Source organism: Apteryx mantelli, chromosome 7, assembly GCF_036417845.1.
Source record: "Apteryx mantelli isolate bAptMan1 chromosome 7, bAptMan1.hap1, whole genome shotgun sequence".
NCBI lineage: Eukaryota > Metazoa > Chordata > Aves > Apterygiformes > Apterygidae > Apteryx > Apteryx mantelli.
In genome coordinates, this window is record NC_089984.1 from 28,013,428 (window position 1) to 28,033,953 (window position 20,526).

Below are 20,526 nucleotides of genomic sequence, written 5' to 3' on the forward strand. Positions count from 1 at the left end.
TGCCGGTACATTAGGAAAAGTAAAGAGACTTTATGGATGAATCAGACTCTTTCTTTTTAAATGGTAAAGTTTTGTTTTGTCAAAAAGCAGTAACATCATATCAGGATTTTGAGCAAGGAGGCTGAAATACAACTGTAGCTTTGAAACATGATTCTTGGAGAGTGCTTAATAATACAGTCTAGGTCTGGCATATGATGATGAAACTGAAGTTGGAGGCTTTCTCAAATTGGCACTAAAATGTTAACTATTACAAACCCCAGAGCCAGAAAGAAATGAACATTGCCAAACCAAAAGAAAACAAATGTTTTAACTATAGCTATCATGTGTACAAAAATTACAGGATATGAAATCTTTATGCAAGCAGTTACTCTGAAAATTAACAGTAAAAACCATTATGAACGTTGCTGTTCTCTATAAAAAGCTATTTTTCCCTTAGGTTTTGCATAACTCTTTGATTAGATTTCCTTGTAAAAATGCCATACATTGTGCTAAGTTTCTGCAGAAAGTTGTTTTCTTCTCTTCACATGAAGTCATACACACTTCCAAAACTCTGTGAAAACTTCCTCCACAGTTATTCTACTGAAGCTAAATGAAGAAAACAAAACAAGCCTTTTGTAACTCCTAGATACAGGTTAGGAAGCAGCCAGATGGAGAGACATTCTAATTTGTTAGCCATAGTAAAAAATAAAATGACAAAGAAAAATAAAGAAGTGGCTCACTGAAACCCAATATTTAACCTTAAGCAGCAATCTCATCTGTCAGGCAGATGAGATGGCTCAATCATCCTTTTAGGCATAAAGAAACATTACAGTACATGCAGAACGGTTGCAATCAGAAGACCAGCAGGCAATTTTAGAAGCTACTCGTCAGTGCATGCCTGCATACATTAAGAATAGGACCATGTGTGAGGACTTCACTTCTAAGTGACACTTTTTTCAGTATTCAGAAGATATCTTACATCTTCAACTTCATCCACGAAGACAATTAACTTTTCCATTATATAAGCCAAATATATTACATCCATTTTATCCGCAAAGTGGGAAGCACCTCTTGTGTAGGCTGTCAGCTGGCGGGAAAATTCAAGCACGCTTGTCATATTGATGTGCATCTGAAAATACATCAGAATTGTTATGTGTAATAAGTCACCTAGCTCAGTTCTTTAAAAACAGAGAACGCATCCATTTGTGTAATGCTTGCTATAATTTCACATGGAGTTATATGCATTAGTAGTCCCACTGACATAAATTTAAGGGGCATATAAATGTATCTTCAGCCTCAGGTTTTAGATACTATTGTTGTCCTCTGAAGACATCACCACAACATGTCAACAAATTTTGAAATCTGTTGCTTGTCTGCTTTTCCTAGACAGGAACTAACTGGCCTCACAAAATATTATACCTACCTACCAACCTTGCCTTGGCTACATCTTCAGATCATCATGGCAGCAACAACAGTATCACTGAGGGTTAATATACAGTGGGGCATGGTGGGAAGACAAGAGACAAGTAAGTTGTTGGGTGTAAGCTGAAAGAAGGGAAGTTCAGACTGGATATGAGGAAAATCTTTTTTACCAGAAGGACAGTCAGCCATTTGAACAGGTTGCCCACAGAGATTGTGCAGTCTTTATCCTTGGAAGTTTTCAAGACCTGAGTGGATAAAGCTCTGAGCAACCTGGTCTAACTTCATTGCCTACCCTGCTTTGAGCAGGAGGTTGGAGTACAGTCTAGAGACCTCCATTCCAATATGAATTATTCTATCATCTTGTAATTTCACTGGATACTGTTAATATAATGGTTTATTTAAGTAGGAACACATCTGAAAACAAACTTCCTGTGGTGGTATCTAGCACTATTTATTGGGAAGAAATGATCACGGAAATTGAAAGTGGTAAAAGTTGGTATGGCAGATACAGGTCTGTGCCACCCCCCATTCTGTTATGCTCCCTTCTTATCTCTTTCTATTCTCCCTTTTACTTATCCATAAGAAACCAAGTGAATACTACTTTTTTTTTCCTTTGAAGACATCAAAAAGACATTCTAAAATAGTCTTCATTTTTGCAGCTCTTTTAAATCTATTATGGGACAACAAAAATGGGGAAAGTAATTTCAGCTGACAAAACTCTGATACAGAGCTTTAGGACAAATTAACATCTTTCTGGTAAAAATGCATGAACGAAAGGAAAAGAAGTGAAGCAGTGATGACCCTGCCAACATTACTAAAGGTCATCTAGACTCCAGGCAACCAGAGGAAAAAAATTAAAATAAAGGCAATAAATGCTATGCCCTTATTCCTACTACAACTTCAATGGCCAAAGAAACACGTTAAATTTCAAGTAAAACATTCTGCCAAAAGTCCAACTATCCCAAAGTTGTGGCTGAACAGACATTTTCTTGCAAGCTCTTCAATACAATCGATACTACAGGAAGCAAGCCCTGGATTTCATAATGTTACCTGACTAAAGGCATGAAGAACTTGAGTTACTTCTTGTGAATAAGGACACTCAGAATAGTTTTCTTCAGCCCAACGTCCAGTTCGATTACATTTACGCCATGCCTTAGACTCTTCTGCTCCATTGTGAAAGGCAATGAGGTTAAATGAATACTGAAGACAGGGATGGTAGGCAGTTATCCCAGCCAAAGTTTTGGGCCATCTATGAACAACATGATAATATAAAATATCAACGTGGAACATCTTATTTAAAGGCAACTTACAAGGTACTATATGCAGAATATTTGAGAAAAATGTGGTAATGCTTTATAATAAATTACTTTGCTTTATAATATGCTTTATAATAAATTACTTTGCTTTATGATAAATTACTTTGTTTCCTTGGAAAATGACAAAAATATGCAGGCTTGAGTCTGGCTGATGACACATTAATTCTGCATTAATTCTAGGAAGGTGTTTGCTGCTAAAGAAAAAAAAAAAGTGAATGACATTTTCCCTACATTCATTTTTGCAGACTGCACAAAGCAGAGCAGAAAGTCCATCAAGCATAAAACAACTATTTTTAAAATCTATAAAAGGCAAAGGTTCCAAAATGTACATGACAATCTCTGTCTTGCATTTTGACCCAATGCCACAAAGCCCTCTTGGCCACAAAGTCCTCAGAAGTTCCTGAACATACCAGAAACCAATAAACAAGATTGAAAGAGCAGAGATTACATCTCATGGAGGAGGACAGAGCACTCACAAATTAAGTATTTAGGTATAAATGATTTGTCCACTGTGATGCTAGACCAGTCTTTGAGGGCAAAGAATAAGACAAGAGAAGCCAGTATTGTTCTATCTAGCTAGTGGGGCTGCTATGTGGTATTCTTGTTCTCTCTATCTGCTGCATTCTCTAGAACTGTGCAGTTTCGATCTATTTCTTTTGGTACCATATCCATTGCCTTTTCCAGAGAAGTATGGACAAAGCAGGGTGGGTAATTAGGAGGAATCAAACAAAAATAGAAGCGTATCATCAGCAAGTTTCCAGGTGCCCATACCATGTCTGGAAAGGATGTGGTTCTTACTTTAATTACACTGATGTAATGACTGAAACCAAGCAATCATAAAAATATTCTGCCTGCCAGTGAAACAGAAGCCACATCTTAACAATCAACTTTACTCAGAAATACATATTTGCCCCTCTAAGTTCTAAGATGCAGATCCATTTGGACATAATTACCTGTCAGGTTTTGGGATAGGTAAGTTTTCTTAATTTCAAATGAAGAAAAGGCAAGAAGAAAAAAATTTTCATTTGTCATTTGTGGCTGTCACTGGAATAATTCATTATGTGATGTAAAAACAGCTGATGCAAAATGAAACATGAAAGGAGTTTCATGAAAAATTGAAACATATACCATATTATCGTATTTTCCTTTTGCCTCTGGGCTGAAATATTATTTTCAGTAAAAGATATGTGTTAATCAAATTGGGCTACATGGTAGCACCTTATCTCAAAAGTAAAACTAAAGAGGCAATTTTGAAACTAAGGTGCACTGAGCCTGAGCACAGGTAGCAGAATCTGGCATTTACGATTAGGAATGCTAGGACATAATAACATCACCATTTGGATTTCAGAATATAGTGAGCTGAAAAACAGTTATAGTGAGCTGAAGAACAAAATATGAGCAAAATATGGTCATTGTATAGAATATCTTTCAGTACATAAGGTCAGTTTATTCTGACTCACAGTGCATAATTCTTACTGCAACTGTGCAATTATAAATACCACCTAGGCTGATCAGCTATAAAAACCATGCTTCCATAATACTTAATGCTTTTTTTCCCTTTTTTTACACAATAAAAGAACTGTTCTTTTTAGCTTTCCTTTTGTGGTTCAACTCTTTCTACTTGTGTACTTGTTACGTTATCAAAACTTCAAAGACCTTTCTAAGATAAATTACAGGTGTGATAGCTGCATCTCTGAGGATAAACCTTTGGAACAGTTTCAAGTGCTAATGCTAAGTTTGAGCCTGATAAATTCTCTGTAATTTTAAATTAATTCCCCTCAAATGTCAGAAGAATCTATGGACTCAGCATCCTTTTGATATATGTTTTAAAAATAAATTTGTATGGACTTCTGGAAAGATGGTCAATAAGGAGAGAAATGTGCCCTCCTGTTCTTCTGATTTATATAAAATGACAAAATGCCCCTGGTGTTAGTTTGTGCAGTCTGTAGGATTTATATATTTTTTATTTATGAAGAAAAGGATGTCATTTTATGGCTAGAACATGGACTTCATAAAGTTGTCACCTACAAGATTCACTATGTGTTATCTGATGGGATGCATATATTTTTAAAAAATCTAATTAAAATGCATTTAAACACATCTATTATGGTAAACAGAATAGCAGCTTTGGCATGACAAAAAAAATCTCTACTTAAGATTTTCAAAAATCTCTAATGGATTAAATATACGTTCAGTAAATCTGTTATACTCCCTGGAACTGAGGTTAACACATAATAAGTTAGCTTTGTAGCACTGAAAAAACAGATTATGTGAGTGTGTTTCTCTTCACTTTTTGCAGCTTTATTCCTGACTTATCAAAAATAAGAACTAGTACCAAAAGGCCCTTGAAAGAGTTTTAAAGATAAATTGAAAATGAAGAGAGGCATCTGAGTCAGAAGCATTTGCAGAAGGTTCTGGTGTTTAACAGAGAAACTCTCTCTGTGGCCTACTTTTCCTCCAATCAACTATTCTCATCATTATTCACTTGGTAACAAATTACCTTCTTGATTTCTCAATGAGAATGCTGCCATACATCAGTGTTATTGTAAAGCAGGTACTGATATTTTGTTTAAGAGCTTTATGCATATCCCTGAAGTATTTTAGAGCCAGTTGAAAACAGTACCAAGTTTTAAAGAATTCTTGACTTTCTTCAATTTATGGGGTTTAAAATGAAATAATAAAAAAAAAGGTGATAAAAGTAAAGATGAAATAAAACTTGCATTAAGTCAACAATACTGTGCAGACAATAAGATTCATAAAGCAGGACTGATGTGTTCTCTAATTATGCTATATATTGGGGGAACTGCGTGTGTGTCCTGAAACTCATCTCAAACAATCCATTTTTTACTGAATAGTTTTTACCTACTATTTTGATTCTCTTCAGTGAAATATTTTAGTTTTATGTTATTTTTTTACCTCTAGCATCAACTGATCAAAACTAGCAGAACTGGAATAGATTAGAGAAGGTTTAATCTTCTAATTGTCTAATGCAGTGTTCTCATATTCCATATGTTAGAAAAGACAACACATTTTTGAACCCTCTCTCATTTAGCTATAATAAGTCTACATCTTTTGAAATCTTTCTTAATCTCTCACTGAGGAATGAGAAGGAGGAATCTCAGACTGTTATGATCCACTGCTGCTCTTGAAGCACTAGCTGCCATCTCTCAGAATAATTGCACAGGGCTTCTCCTTCCTACTGTACGACATGAAAATGACAGGTAAAATAAGTGACACTCTTATAACTGATACAAAAGTATCACCTAATCATGGATATGGTGCATATCTATATTAATATATGAAACAAACTACGAAACCAGAAAATCATACCTGAAATCACCCTTGTTGTTAATTACTCGTTCTGCAGGGCAGTAGGGTGCAGCTGTCTCAAGTACCACAATCTCCACTTGTTTAGTGCTATTTCCATAGGAATTGTTGACTAGACATTCCCAGTCTCCAGTTGCATCAATGTCAATGCTGGATAGGATAAGCTCGCTGTAAAAATAAAAGATTAATTATTGAATACACTTTATTACACGGCTATTAAAACACTGGTTTCCTGATATATATTAAGTTTTCTTCAGAGCTTTTCTACGAAAATATGCAAATGGGTTTGGCCTATGCTATTATAGGGACAAACAATATGCAATGATTTGGTATTAAGATTTTAGCGACACCACCTTGGATGGACCACTCAGGTCATGAGCAGCTATGACAGGGATTACAAGTCACCACAAAAGAATATCATGTATGTATCAATCCCCATTCTCCTTTCCCCAACATGGTAAGATGTTGTTCTGGTTGCTTAACAAAGCACTTAAGAATCAGAAATGCATTTCAAGTTGACAACACAACCTTAATCCATCCAGCATGCATCCCTTCAGCTGCAACTGCAGCTCCTTGGGCATTGCAAAAGCAGCATCTGCTGCTCCTGTGACAGCATAGGGCAAGTCTTCTAGGCTAGCTGATGATTTTGAAGCCTTATATAATTTTCCTGATGAACACAAAATGAGATGAGGCAAATGCTGATACTTCTTTTAGTATTCTGCTACTCACAGAAATCTTCCAGAGTTTTCCCCCACAAAATATGAAATGCAGTTATTAATATCAAAAAAACAAGGTTGCAAAGACTCTTTACAATGAAAGTGTTGGATGAGTTAAATATAGAGACATTCCCTGGCTTCTCTTACAATACAAACATTGTGCATTGCTGCACCACGCCAGTATGTTGGCTGCCTATGCTAAATACTCTACACAGAGTTAGCGAGGGAGGAAATAATTTCAGAAATATTTATAATTGCCTAGAACTGTTCTAGTTAGTATTTTCTATATATTTTAAATCAATAGAGCAGCTCTCCTTCATTTAATGGATGAAGCCCAGGCCCAAATGAAGTCAATAAAAGTTTAGTTTTTCAATTGACTTCAGCAGGGACAGAATTTCATCCAATTATTGTAATTCTATAGATCTCACCGTCAAAAATAATGCTAACTACTACATTTTAAGAAACTAATACATTACATCTTAAATCTGCCACTGGCCCAGAAATAAATTTAACCGCAGTTTTTAAAAGTACAGTTTTTGAAAGTAGTTGGGAGAGGAAGAAAGGTAGTAATTATGTGAAATATTTACTATGCTTTGCACAAATGGCTGGTCTTTGAATATGCCTTGTGGCTTACACAATTAGAAATTATGTGGAAAGAAATGGGGTACAGTCAGAGAGCAGGGAAGGTAAAAATAAATAAAATAAAATAAAAACAATCACAGAGTTTAAAAGTTATTAAATTAATTTCAAATCTATATTAACACAAAAATTTTAAAAATGTCTTTTTGGGGCCTTTGGGATTTTTGTAAAGACCTTTACATTTTGTAAGATATATAAAGAAAAACTGTACATACTTTTAATATTTTGCTGTTTTAAATTTCTCTAAAAACATCCTTTTCCAGTTTAAACATTTGTTAATGAGATACGCACTTCTATTAGCTTTGCTACATGAAAGGATCCAATCTCCTTGCATATAAACTTCTGACATGTATATGAAAGTAGACCACAACCAAGGTAAGAAGTGATTAGACAGCTGCTTATGTAATGTTCCCTTTGAAAACTACATATAATGAAGGAAGATTTTCTTGGGAATGTACTACAGGACCATCACCCTGATCCCCAGAAAAAATGCACCGTGTGGTAAATAGCTTTTGATTAAAGTTAAAATGCTTCTGCTTTTTTTGTGTAATTCTGTGAAAATTCAGCTAAATTTATCATTAAGCAGTAACTTTAAAAATCTCACACTGCTCCGATTTGCTCTGGCTTTGAGTTTTAAGCAGCTTGGAACTCCCAATTTCATTTTACAACAAATTCTAACATATTTTTATTGCAGGGAATACAGGAAAAGTATTACTAGCCATTCTTTGGCAGAGTAACTGAAATTTTTCATGTCAACAGAAGCAACTGATCCGTTAAGTCTTAGATGAGAGCACCCTTTAACAGCAGCCTCCTAGCTATCTCATAATGCATCTTTTTACATTCAGGCAGAAATAATTCAGTGAAATTAGCCAGCTGATAAAGATTCTCAAAATAAATCTTCAATTTCATATGTCACAACAGTCTCACATCACCTTTATAGGCAGCTAAGAATGACGATATTCCTAGAGCTTATAAAAACAATTATCTGGAAAAGCTATTTTTCACTGAATCAATAGGTAGCATAAAAATTCACCTGTGGTACCAAGACACAGTGACTTCCCAACTGAATGGAACATATGATAGACGTGCTGATCTTTTGATGTACTTACTACTAAAGTATTCATAGCCATGGTTAACACTACAAATTTGATAAAGCTGAGAACCATACTGATTTTAAGTAAATGCTGGGGAAAGAAAAGAAAGGAATACTTGGGCCTATTATCAATTTTATGGGTAAACAATAGGAGGATAAACAAATATGAAGAAAAAAGGTACATTTTCCATTCTTTTAAATGGTTGGAATGTGCTCTGGTGCAAATTTATCTGCCACTATGTAGAACTCCTGTCAACTAATTAAACAAAGTCACACAAACAGATATTTACTGTTATAACATTGTTGCTTCTGTTAGAAACCCAATACTTGAACTCTGGTTCAAGTTCTTCAGGATGGTGAGTAAATTCTCACATTCACACTTTTAATTTTCTATGGCCCTTCCTTCAGATGTTGAACAAAAGTAAGCCAGAATAGGGTTATACTATACAGAAGAAGCTGCATAATGACTGGGACGTGGACTTGTCTTCTGAATTGCCTTCTGGGCGCTGTAAATGATGCATTCATTTATGTTTCTCTAGGAACATTTTGGATAGCAAGCCCAATGGTGAAACTCTTCATTTGTTTGCCATCTGGATATGACAAAGGATAAACTGATCTTATACCCCTGGAGAATTTGGGGGACTGGATTAAGCAAAGAAATGTTTAAATTCTTATAAAGAGCAGTCAACTTGATATCTTTAATGTTTTCTCCAACTATAATCCTTGGCAACTTCACTGTCCTGGCAGACTTAAAGGAAAAGCGGGGGAAGGCTACACAGAATTTTAAATCTCTTTATAAAACTTTCAAGTAGGTGATTTAGATATTTCAAGTGTTGGCACTATTACAGTAGCATGCCCAGAAGTTCCAGTGTTGTTCAATCCTTAGCAGAAAGGTGTTCTTCATCTTTCTTGAGGAGTGGCAACAAGTCTTGGTAAAAGGTAAGAAGTCTCCTGTCACATGAGATCATGGCAGGATTATGAGTCTTAGGAGCCCAATAAGAGCACAACAAAATTAAGAGAGGATGGCACCTTTGCCTGTGATTTACTTTTCGTAAACTCCTGTCTCACAGAAACTAATAAACATCAGGCCACGAATGCAGAGATCTGGCCTATACTACGGAGCTTTCCCAAGAATGGAGTATGAGACAGAGTTTCTACTTCAGTCATCATATCCCTCTATATTAGCAATCATATCCCACTCCTTGGAGGGATGGTAATTCCTATTTTTGTGGAAATTTATGACCTATCAAGAGATAAAACAAAGCCAGACATTCATGAGATGGTGTCAAGGCAAAGCGAAGAATCCTGTCTGACCAGCTGCTGATGAGAACAGAAGGATGATTAGTAAGCTTTTTTTCTTTTCGAAATTATACTGGCCTTCTCAGTAAACCAAAGAACGTTGAATGGAAGAAAGAGAAGATACCTATTTCTTCTTTGTACTGGAAAGTTTCATGAATGGTAATATTCCTTTTCAAATGTGATGACTGCCATGTTGGAAATTTAATTAAAATGTACAGCTGATGCAATTGCATAAAGAAGTTGTTATAATATTTAATGAAAGTCTGTGGCATTGGTCATTATGAAGAGAGGAAGCTTAATACAGGTGGAAGTCATATCCATGTAATCAAGTAAACTATGGCAAAAGATTTCTATTTGAGGCATACTTTTTCATTGCTACAGCTATGCATAACTAATGAGACAATCAGAAGTAGGTCTCATTATGCAAAGTTACTCATCCATGTCCTAAAGTAATACCTTAGTGACATTTACTGTATGTCCCAGCAGTCATTTACATGCCAGGAAAGAGAGTAACCAATGAAGAGGAGACTTTAACATCATATTTTAATCAGCTTTCCGTGATAAAGGTTTTAAAGTTGGACTTGATTTCCTGTAGGACTCTGGAAGAACCAATCTCAGTTCTAGGAGAAAAATAAAAATTAATATTAATATTTAGATTTCCTCATATTCTTCTTCAGACAGGTAAATAGAGAATGCTTTTCTACAGTCCAGGCAGAAGGCTTGCATAACCTGCATCTAACCCAAGCTACCTTAAATTATTAATACTAACGCAGGTTTTAAAAAGACGAGTGTCAGTCTCCAGAGTGCACTGCTGCTTGGAACGATGCCTTTCACAGAGGATATAAGGTTAAAACATGGAAAATGAAGAAAGAGCATGTAAATCTAGGCACTTAAACTGAACTTAAAATGCTAGTTTGATCTCTCTGACAAAATTACTTATTTACCCATGAAAGAAATAGTTTTAGAAGGCTGATGGCCCTTAAAGAAAGCTTGTGTCCAGGAAACAGCAAGAGAAAAGGAAGATTGAAGATTAAAATAAGTACCATTTTATGCTAGATGTCTAGCAATACTTTCAGGTGTAATCAATTTGTCACAGATAGATCAAATTCAATACCTCTTCTTCTGATCAAATATAAAAACAAGGCATAACTTATTTAATTCCATTGGTAGCCATCCAAGGCACTTAGTAAGTGCCAAAAATTACTTGTACCATAATTCATCTATTGCCTGTTTTGTTCCCGTCAGTGCATTAGGACCATGACAACAGGTGGATTTGACTTCAGAGATGTCAATGGAAAGGAGCTAATTTTAATGACAATATATTGACAGAAAAGATGAGCTAGCTACTTTTGAAATGGGTGAAAAGACGTGTATGCCAATTAGTACACCATTTCACATTATTTTCATTTGTATTGCTAAAATTAAATTGACTAAAATGTTAGTGGTCAAAAACACTGTCACAGGCTAGTATTATCTTTTTGTTACGTAAACATCTGTCCAATAGTGAGATGTATTTTCTATAAGCGGATGTCAAAGAATCTGTGACCCGCAATTATATGCAATCAATTTGTGTCTTAAAATTGAGAAAAAAAATAATAGTAATATTAGAGTGACTGCACACTAACATTTTCAGAGGGGTAGTCAGAAATCCGCTATGTCCTGAAGACCTATACAACATACTACAACAAGTTTTGTTTCTCTCTCTTTGAGCTTGTTAGGTAGAGACAGATGACCAGGTACAGTGCTTCACCCAAGAGCGTGCTGAAAGGTGTTTGAATTTGTCATCATACTCCCACAGTCCTAGAGTCAATATATGTCAGCCCAGCTAGCAGGGAACGTAAAGCAGGGGGAAAAAGGCATCAACAGCTCTGGAACGCTCCAAGCCTTCTCTTGCTGGAGAAATCTTCAGGCAAGTGGCACGGCTGCGACACCACTGCGCTATAAAGCTATCCAAACAGAGCACACCTGGGCCGTGGCTCATTTAAAGGACTTCATGAATCAGTTGATTTAGCACTGAGCTGCTTTGTCACTTGGCAAAAGATATGGGGATGTCCAAATGTGTTTTTTGTTATTAATTTTGTTCCAACAGCAAACCACTTGACTGCAGGATGCATTCAACTGCAATCTTCTGGGGAAACGCTGCTACACCTGCTTTATGCCTTTCATTTGCCCTTAAGTAGTCTGTGCACTGCAAAGTTATATCTAGAGAAAGCTCTATTTCATTAGCATAGCTCTTGTGATCTCCACACTAGCAGAGGTTCTTAGACAAAAATAACACTGTGACAATCAGTCCAACAGTCAAAATTACATAAAAAGCTTTTTAAGTAAAATATTTCCCAGATGATTCAGAAGTGTTAAGGTCCTTAAAACAATTCTTGATTATTTGATTACATGCCACTGGGACTAGCCAAAAAAAAAAGAAAAAAAGCTACAGTTCACTACATTAATTTTGAAATTTGAAATTATTTGTGAAATGCACAACACTGACAGAAGCTGGGTTCTCTGCCAGTGTCAATGATGATGTTACAAATACAGCAATTAATTTTTTAATGAATATTCTATGGTATAGGGTCACTGGATATTGGGTCTATAATGCTTAATATCTGCTTTATTTGTTGAGCTAGAAGATATTCGGGAAGAACTAACAAAGAGGCAAGACAAAGCAGATTCCTAGATAAGGACTTCAGGGACAATCTGTATTCTGTCTCCAGTACAGTGTACATCTCCAACAGCATAAACTTCGTTTTGTGATGGCCACGAGTTACCCAATTAAAAGAAAAAAAAAAAAAACCACTGTTCTTTTATCCTGCTGGGAAAAAGGCGGGGAGGGGTGGGAACCTATTTTCACTGAATTCCAGCATTATAATGGAGTAAGAAGGCTTTGCATAAGTCCATTAGGAAAATGTCCTACAGCATGCTCTCTGCATTGAATAGACTGAAATACATGAAAAGTAACAAGTAATTCAGCTATTCGTGAGTTTTAATATTCCTAATGTTTTGCTTTACAGATATAGTTTGCTCATCTAGGGACACTGACCTGAGAGAAAAGTGTAAGCCTGGGTAGAGTCTGGGCATAAGTCAGAATTGCTCTGATAATCAGAGCTGATGCACACGGCTACAAACAACAGCCTGGACTGTGAGAAAGTATATAATTATACCTTCACATTGGTGTTGATCGGAAAAGTATTTTAAAAATTCCTGTCCTGGGATGTTCACTCCAACCCCCCTGCTGTAGTGCAGCATCTCCTTAGCTTTAGAACTGCAGCCGTTTGAAGGGCCACATTAAAATCATTCTGGCCTTAAAAATCAAAGCAAAACTCCACTGATTCCCCCTTGGGATGGGGTTCAAATTTTTGTTCTTAACACCAGTCATTTAAGTGGTATGGCTATATGGGCCAATACATAGCTGGAGGAAATAAGCAGGGATGGAAATGAGAGGTCAAAATTTAGTGCTAAGCGTGTTCTTAATCTGGTCTTAACATCAAAACAAGATCTGTTGACCCTGTTTGAAATTTCCTCAAGAAGGACTCCATCAAAATATTTTTACAGTTGTAAATTATTACTTTTCTAGGGTTTTTTAATTCTATCAGCCAAAAATACTAACATATTTTTCTGTTGAAAATATCTATTTCTCAACCATGCTTCAATAAGCAGTTCCTCAAATTAAGCATACAGTTTTTATGCCACAGCACAATTCTTAAATAATTGTCTATTCTTTTATAGCGGTAGAGAATATCATACTTGCTGCTTTTACTTCTCATAGGATTAGTATACTTTCCACAGGTTATATTTTAAATTATTCCCCAAAATGATTAATAATAAAGCTGTCACTGGGTTTTAGTCAGCTAATTCAAATTATTTTAGAAAAAAGGCCACAATTAATTAATCTTCCAAATTAATTAGCATAAAGAATCTCTTAATCCCAGATAATCAAACCCTTAACCTGTGCCTTTCACAATATTCTGCAAAAACTTTAAATATTTTCTTCCTTTGGAAATATGAGAACTTTGCTGGTAAAAGACATATATTTCACTTCTTTACCACCTCTACTGCCTAGAGTAGACTGTAGACCATTGACTACAGGGTTTAAAGTAATCTCAAAACAATAAAGAAACATTGATTTACAATTTAAATGGTTATTTTGCTTCATTTCTTTCCTAACTGCTCAACAACCAAGGGTCAAATAGAGTCAATTAGGTGCACCAACAAAATATCAGTACTAAACAATTTCTGCTGATTTCCCCGGCCGCTCAGTACGAACCTCAGCTGCTCATCCTTCTCTAAATGGTCGTGAGAGCAGAACACCAAGTGCTTGTAAAATACCTGCAGTCTGAATCAGATTATTTGGTCTGCTTCTTGCACCTGTTTTTTTAAATCCTGGGTAGAGTAAATATCCAATATTTTGCCAGGATTCATCACTGATTTGCTCTTCTTCTAATTGTGCAACCAACCTAGCAATGCATTCACCATCACACACCATTTTCAGACTGCTCTTGTTAACCTAGTATCAGTCCAAACCACTACGGCTTGCTTCACATCTCTTCCAGATGTATTCGTGCCACAATCTGTTAAGAGAGCTCAGGGGTCACTGGGCTTCTTTCCACAAAAAACAGGCAAAAAATGCCTGCCTTTCTCTCAAAATTTCTGCAAGTCTTTGTTTTTTCTTATTTGGTTTGACTGCCGGGATCACAAACTTGTCATGATACTGTCAACTTTTGGAATCTGTTTTTGTTCATATTCATTTCTTTCACTAACCATATCTCAACCTATCCTTATTCTTTTAGTGAAACCCTCTGTCTCAGTCAAATTCTGTACTAAAAGCTGCACTGATGATTTAAGACATTTAAAAATTATTAGTTGGGTTCAAAGAAATCTTTAGATTACCAACGTTATAATCATGATTTTTAATCCACAATATTGTGTTACTTTTTATTTCTCTCCCAGTTTCTTCATTATTACAGTACAAGCAGATCATGATTTGAAGCTCTTCTTTGCCATCAGACATTTCTTTTGCAAACAGAAGCTGAGATTTTCACATAACCATATACCTCTAAAAGCAGTTTAATGAAATCAGTATATATATAAGAAGTTTTCTTACTTCTTGCAACATTTGAAGAATCAAATGTAGTTCTGCATTCTGTTATCTCAAACACTTACTATTTGTCTAATTATTCTCTTTTGACCACCTTGCACTGGCAAGCAACTACTGTCAAAATGCTATACGCTTAAAAAAAAGCGCTATATGCTTAAAAAAAAAAACACTATATGCTTAAAACACTCAGATTCTTAAGCTTATTTCTTTTTTGTTAATATTTTTAAGACCTGCATTTTGGCAGCCATACTTAGCAGACTAAAATACTTAGGACACACTTTAAAAGAAAAAACATTATTTGCAGTGCATCACAGTTGAGTCCCATTTCCAATGGCAAATCTACCTAAAAAAAATAGTAAAAAATTATATGCAAATAACTTATCTTATACTAGCACCTATTATCTTAGGTTTAGTTAACAGCATGTTGGTTTCTCCATTAGTAACACTCCTTTTTATGAGTTCTTAACTTTCTGCGCAGTTTAATGTTTTCAAAAAGAGCACTCGCAAACTGTAATGGTCCCAGAGCAGCCGTTACAGCTGTCAGAGAAATAAGCACTGTTAAACACTCTACACAAGTATTTACAGAGTAGAACTAAAAAGACTCTAAAATAGTCATTACAGTCCATTAGGTAAATAAAAAACTTCCTGAAAATGAAAGTTTCTTCCTACTGAGGAATTGCTTGATTCATAAAACTAAAATATATACTTTTTTAGTTTAATATTCTAATAACTGTCCTGCCAGTCTCTCCAAACAATAAAGAGGAACAGCAGGGAAGCTGGGAAAGATGCTGGGAAAGATACCGCGGTGTAGGGAGTCATACATCTCCTATGTGGCTTCATGGATATGGATTGTTTCATTGCCCCTTATTGTGATCAAGCTGATAATCTAATATTCTAGTCTCAAAAAATTAGGCTGTCTTCCTACAAACACAAGTCACAATTTCAGCTAGATCCATTCACAGATGATAGGAAATAAGTTCCGTGTCACAATTACATTTCCATGTATGACTATGACATTTATACACAGACATAATGACTAGAAGTTCAACATGAGCAAAATCAAATATTATTATCGTTGGCAAGAAATGGTAAATGTGAGCTAGCAGCAGAATTGAAAACACCTTCTCAAAATCTCCTGTAAGGGAATAGTCTTTGCCAAGAAAAATGTCACAGGCCGGAATACAGTTCAAAACTTTGGTTTAATTATTGCAATGAAAACGTTTATTTTAGTTTATTCTGCTTTATCATAGGAGACAAAAAATACACATTTGGATATTTTATCCTTCTGCTGTGCCAGTTAATAAAACAGAAGGGTTCAGTATGATATTTGTGTTGTAAATCCATGTCCAGAAATATCTGGAGCTATCCAATAAAATAACCAGCTAAAAATGTTTGAATAAGTAGCTTTTGGAACATAACTACACCTTTGTTTAAAACTAGCTTCAGAAATCTTGAAATTGTTAAGCAGCAAAAGTCATAGCATGTCCTTCAGTGCAATCACAGAGAGTGGACATTTGCTGGAGAAGGTAGGTATAGGAGGGTAAAATACGACACTGTAAGAACTAATTTTAAATTACTTTTATTTTTATTCCAAATCATATGCTTAGCATATGATAAGAGACACAGACTCATTTCAGAGAGGCATAGTCTTTCTGATGTTGCACAGTGCCTCATACAACTGAGGCTTCCTTAGAAACCATCACTAATTACTCAGTATGTAATAAGCATATTATTACATATTACTTTAACATGTAATAACGAATATAAGCAGAATTATAGCATATGTGTTCATGAAGATGGGATTAAAGTTAAGAAATGCTGAAGAAACTTTTTACAATCGTAAGTTGGTCAATGTTTTCTCATTTTCAACATGCAGAAACAATACATCTTATAAAAAATTTTAAATTTTTATTTTATAAATAATAGTAATTGACTTAAAAATAGTATGCTTTTTGAAGGCTACTTTAGGTCTCTCAAGCATCTTTACAACCAATGCCTTCAAAAAGTTCGTTATGATCAGCCCCTTGACCAAGGCAGAGCCACGCTTACTTGAATATTTGCATTGCTGACTGGATAAGGACCATGCTGTGCAACAAATGCAGTATCACAGTGCCGATGTACTACTAAATCATGAAGTGAAACACACAGCTGAAATAAATGAGTAATGAAAATGCTTTAAGCTTTTAAATAGCTGCTTAAATTTTGAGGTTTTATTCTGAAAATATTTTGCCTCATTTTGACGGTTTTTTTATCACATAGCTTAAGCAAGTTAAAGAAATTTTCCAGTTTATAACAGCAAATGGCATCACACATTTAGAGAACATTCTTTTTGAATTCCAGGTCCCAGTGTGTGCAGTAACGTGGGCATCAAGGTCACCTATTTAATAGCACACTGAGAGAGGCAGGTAGAAGATGAACAATCCTTATTAAAATATTACTATGGTAGACAATGACTTTGATTTTATAATCTGGCAAAAATTAAGCAATGTTAAATAAAATTCAGTTAATTTATTTATAAACTAACTTCTTAAAGAGGATAGCAATTTTGTGAATCTTTTGAGAAAACTTATTACTTCAGTATATTACTATGCTCTCTTTGCAAATTGCTCATACAGTGCAAAACATAATTCAGTCAAGCATAATGAGGTGATTAACAGTATGTCTTTTAATTTTGATACCATGGAAAGAAGAATTTGCTCTAATTTAAGTGATTTGGCAGCAATATAATAGCTCATGCACTTGGCATTACCATACTAATTGATCTAATTGTCTTTTTCATTATTCACTACAGCCCTACACATTGGTATTACAAGAAACCCAGTAGCTGGGAGAAGAGGTCAGATCCACACCTCTAGATCTGTATGACACCAAAAGGAGTCAAATACTGAATGAGCAGACAAAATAAAAATCAGTGAAGCCAAGAGACCCCAGTAGAGAGGAAATAATTTGACTCCATAACTTTCATACTATAGTTCAAGAAATATTTCAGGTCAATTATATTAATAGAAAGTGGTTGAGTGGGAAGAAGTTAATGATGATCCAGAGCTAATTAGCACAGCTATTTTCACTGTATATTCTACATAGGGAAATGCAGAACATAGACACAGACTCTGACTTTTTTTTTTTGATCAATAATGGAAATTGGCTGAGGACAAAAGGATGTTTGCAAAAGCTTAACAGTTTTTAGTGACAAACCTGGCATTAATAATAATTTAAATTATTAAATAAGATTTAAAAGGGAAATTTTGAATCAAAAAAGAACTACATGGTCACTGCCAAATAACATTTATATTAGTTGTTATGTGTGAAAGATGTTTTATATTATGAACCTTACTTCCTTTTATAGAAGTCTACTCTACTTCATTCCTCTTGCATTTTTCATACCAGCAGAGGTTTCTGTGTCTCTCTCTCTCATGCATACATAGACTCCTGTATATACCAATGGGGAAGTCATAGACTGTTGACAAAGATTTTAATACGAAACAAACGTAATTATCTAACTAAAGAAATATGGAACCTAGTATTGGAGTCTACAAAGATAAATCTGAGCCTCTTTAATCAACAGTTCTTCACAGGTGGATCACACTTCAATCATCTAGATGGTGTCAGGAAGAAGTAGTTTGGCTGGAAGCCACATTTCCTCTATGCTACTGAAGTTATTCTAACTTCAGTCCTTTTTCACTACTTAGTGTGCAGGAAACCCTATCCTTACCTGTCTCAAACCAGTATTTGCTCAAATCTGAATATTTAGACACAATAAATATGATTTGGAATCACAGCCATTCGCAGTCATGAAAAATCCATCCCTATATGTGTTAAGATTCAAGTGTGTGACTGGGGCACTTCAAATCAAATAACTTGATACATGTCTTAATGAGGCTTATTGCATGCTCAACTTGTCTACAATATGAATATTGCAAGGGATGTGTATACGTTACCGTGTAATTAAGCAGCAGTCATGAATGATGCTGTCCTCCACAAATATGCCACTCTCTTCATCTGTTTCAATAAGATGACCAGCATGGTACCAATGTACCTGGGTAGTATTGTCAACGTATGTTGCAGTACACTGAAATGGCAGGCGGTCTCCATGAAAAACCACTTGTCTTTGTGATGGGATCAGCTCAAAAAGAGGAAGTTCCAAAGGTCCAGCTGTAAGCCAAAGAAGAAAAAAAAAGGAAAAAAGATTGTCTTGCTTTCTTAGGAATAGCAAACTGTCCGTAATATGCCTTTTAAAATTAACTGTGCTTTTAGCAGCCATCCTTCTTTTGAACTTCACATAATATAAATATTTGTAATATTTGTATTCTATAGAATAGTAATATCGAAGACAATTATGAGTTGTCCAGTATCATTTTTTTCCAGAAAAGATTAAAGTTAAGTGCACAGAACAAAGCAAACAATCAATCAGCTAATCTCCACTTCTTTGACGAAACAGAAAAAAAACCCCAAACCCCCAAACCATTAGCTACGTGCCAGGTGAGCTGTGCACCCATCAAGCACAGAACAGATTTCTTTTGACTTCTCCAGCAAATAGATTTGAATCATTTAATGATTTCATTGAATGGTTTCATTGAAAGGTGTGAGCTCATATATTGCTTCTGCACTTCCTTTAACTAAAGGTGATGGCTGCCTAGAAAAGCTGCTAAATCTTCTAAGATGCCTTGCTGTTTTAGTCTGGTTATGTTGTAAACTTCACTAATTGCATAGAACTCTAGCTGCCTAGACCTTAATATTAAAAACACTAATATAAAATATATACCTACAGAATACTCACTTAAATCTAATCATGTTGTCAGCTCCAGAGATCACATTTCTTTCACTGGCGTGAGCCCAGATAATTACAAGTTTACTAGAAAATACTACAGAAAATAGGTTTCATAGAATAGTTGAGGTTGGAAGGGATCTCTGGAGATCATCTAGTCCAATCCCTCTGCTCAAAAAGGGGTGAGCTAAAGCAGGATGCTTTATTACAGAGATATATTAAAAAAAAAAAAAGCCTTCCAAGTAAAGAAAAACTACCCTTATTAGGATAGGTACAGTATACATCTCTAAGACCATTTCACTGTCGGTGGATGAAATTTTCCACTGTGCTCCAGAGTGGAAATTATTTCCTCTAGGAGAGCCTAAACTATCTCATATGCCTGGGGTGCGGACACTGGTACGGCTAATAACAAGTTAAACTGAATCCAAACTTTCCCTGAAGTTCAACTGTCCCTATGATTTCTTATTTCACTGTCCCCAGTGTTTCCCTCCACCTCCTCCACAAGTCATGTTGACTTTCTGGAAGTTTACTCAACATCAAATATCTATCTAAATATTCCTTTCCACTTCTAATTAGCCCAGTACATTTTGCCATCTTGATGTTAATTTGATCTCTCGTGGGTGTTGTTAATTACATTTCATCTATTCAACAGAAAAATATATTGTCTTTCCCCCAAAAATACCCTATTAATAAGAATAGTGCATATTCTAAGTGGAATCTTGTAAAGAACAGCTGCTGTCATCACTTTGTCATACACAAGTGCTAAAGTACAATTAAAAAAAATAAGTGACACTGTAAGTTTGGAAGAAACATGTATTTTGGGGACTGCTGGAAGCCTATTAATTTCACAGATTTGACACTGATTGAAGGCCATAACC

General features: G+C 35.3%; 1 protein-coding gene across 4 annotated transcripts in view; it reads right to left on the bottom strand.

The window, feature by feature from the left end:
- Positions 1-20,526, bottom strand: part of LOC106494708 (adhesion G protein-coupled receptor A3) — a 288,318-nt gene that overhangs the window by 137,115 nt on the left and 130,677 nt on the right. For 2 of the 4 annotated variants that reach the window (XM_067300087.1, XM_013955005.2), the window contains exons 7-10: positions 18,822-19,035; positions 6,048-6,212; positions 2,452-2,650; positions 959-1,108 (exon numbers count right to left, since the gene is read on the bottom strand). In XM_067300087.1, coding sequence (XP_067156188.1) covers positions 959-1,108; positions 2,452-2,650; positions 6,048-6,212; positions 18,822-19,035 — 728 coding nt within the window. The remainder of the gene's footprint in view (positions 1-958; positions 1,109-2,451; positions 2,651-6,047; positions 6,213-18,821; positions 19,036-20,526) is intronic. The other 2 variants (XM_067300088.1, XM_067300089.1) reach the window with 2 other exon arrangements.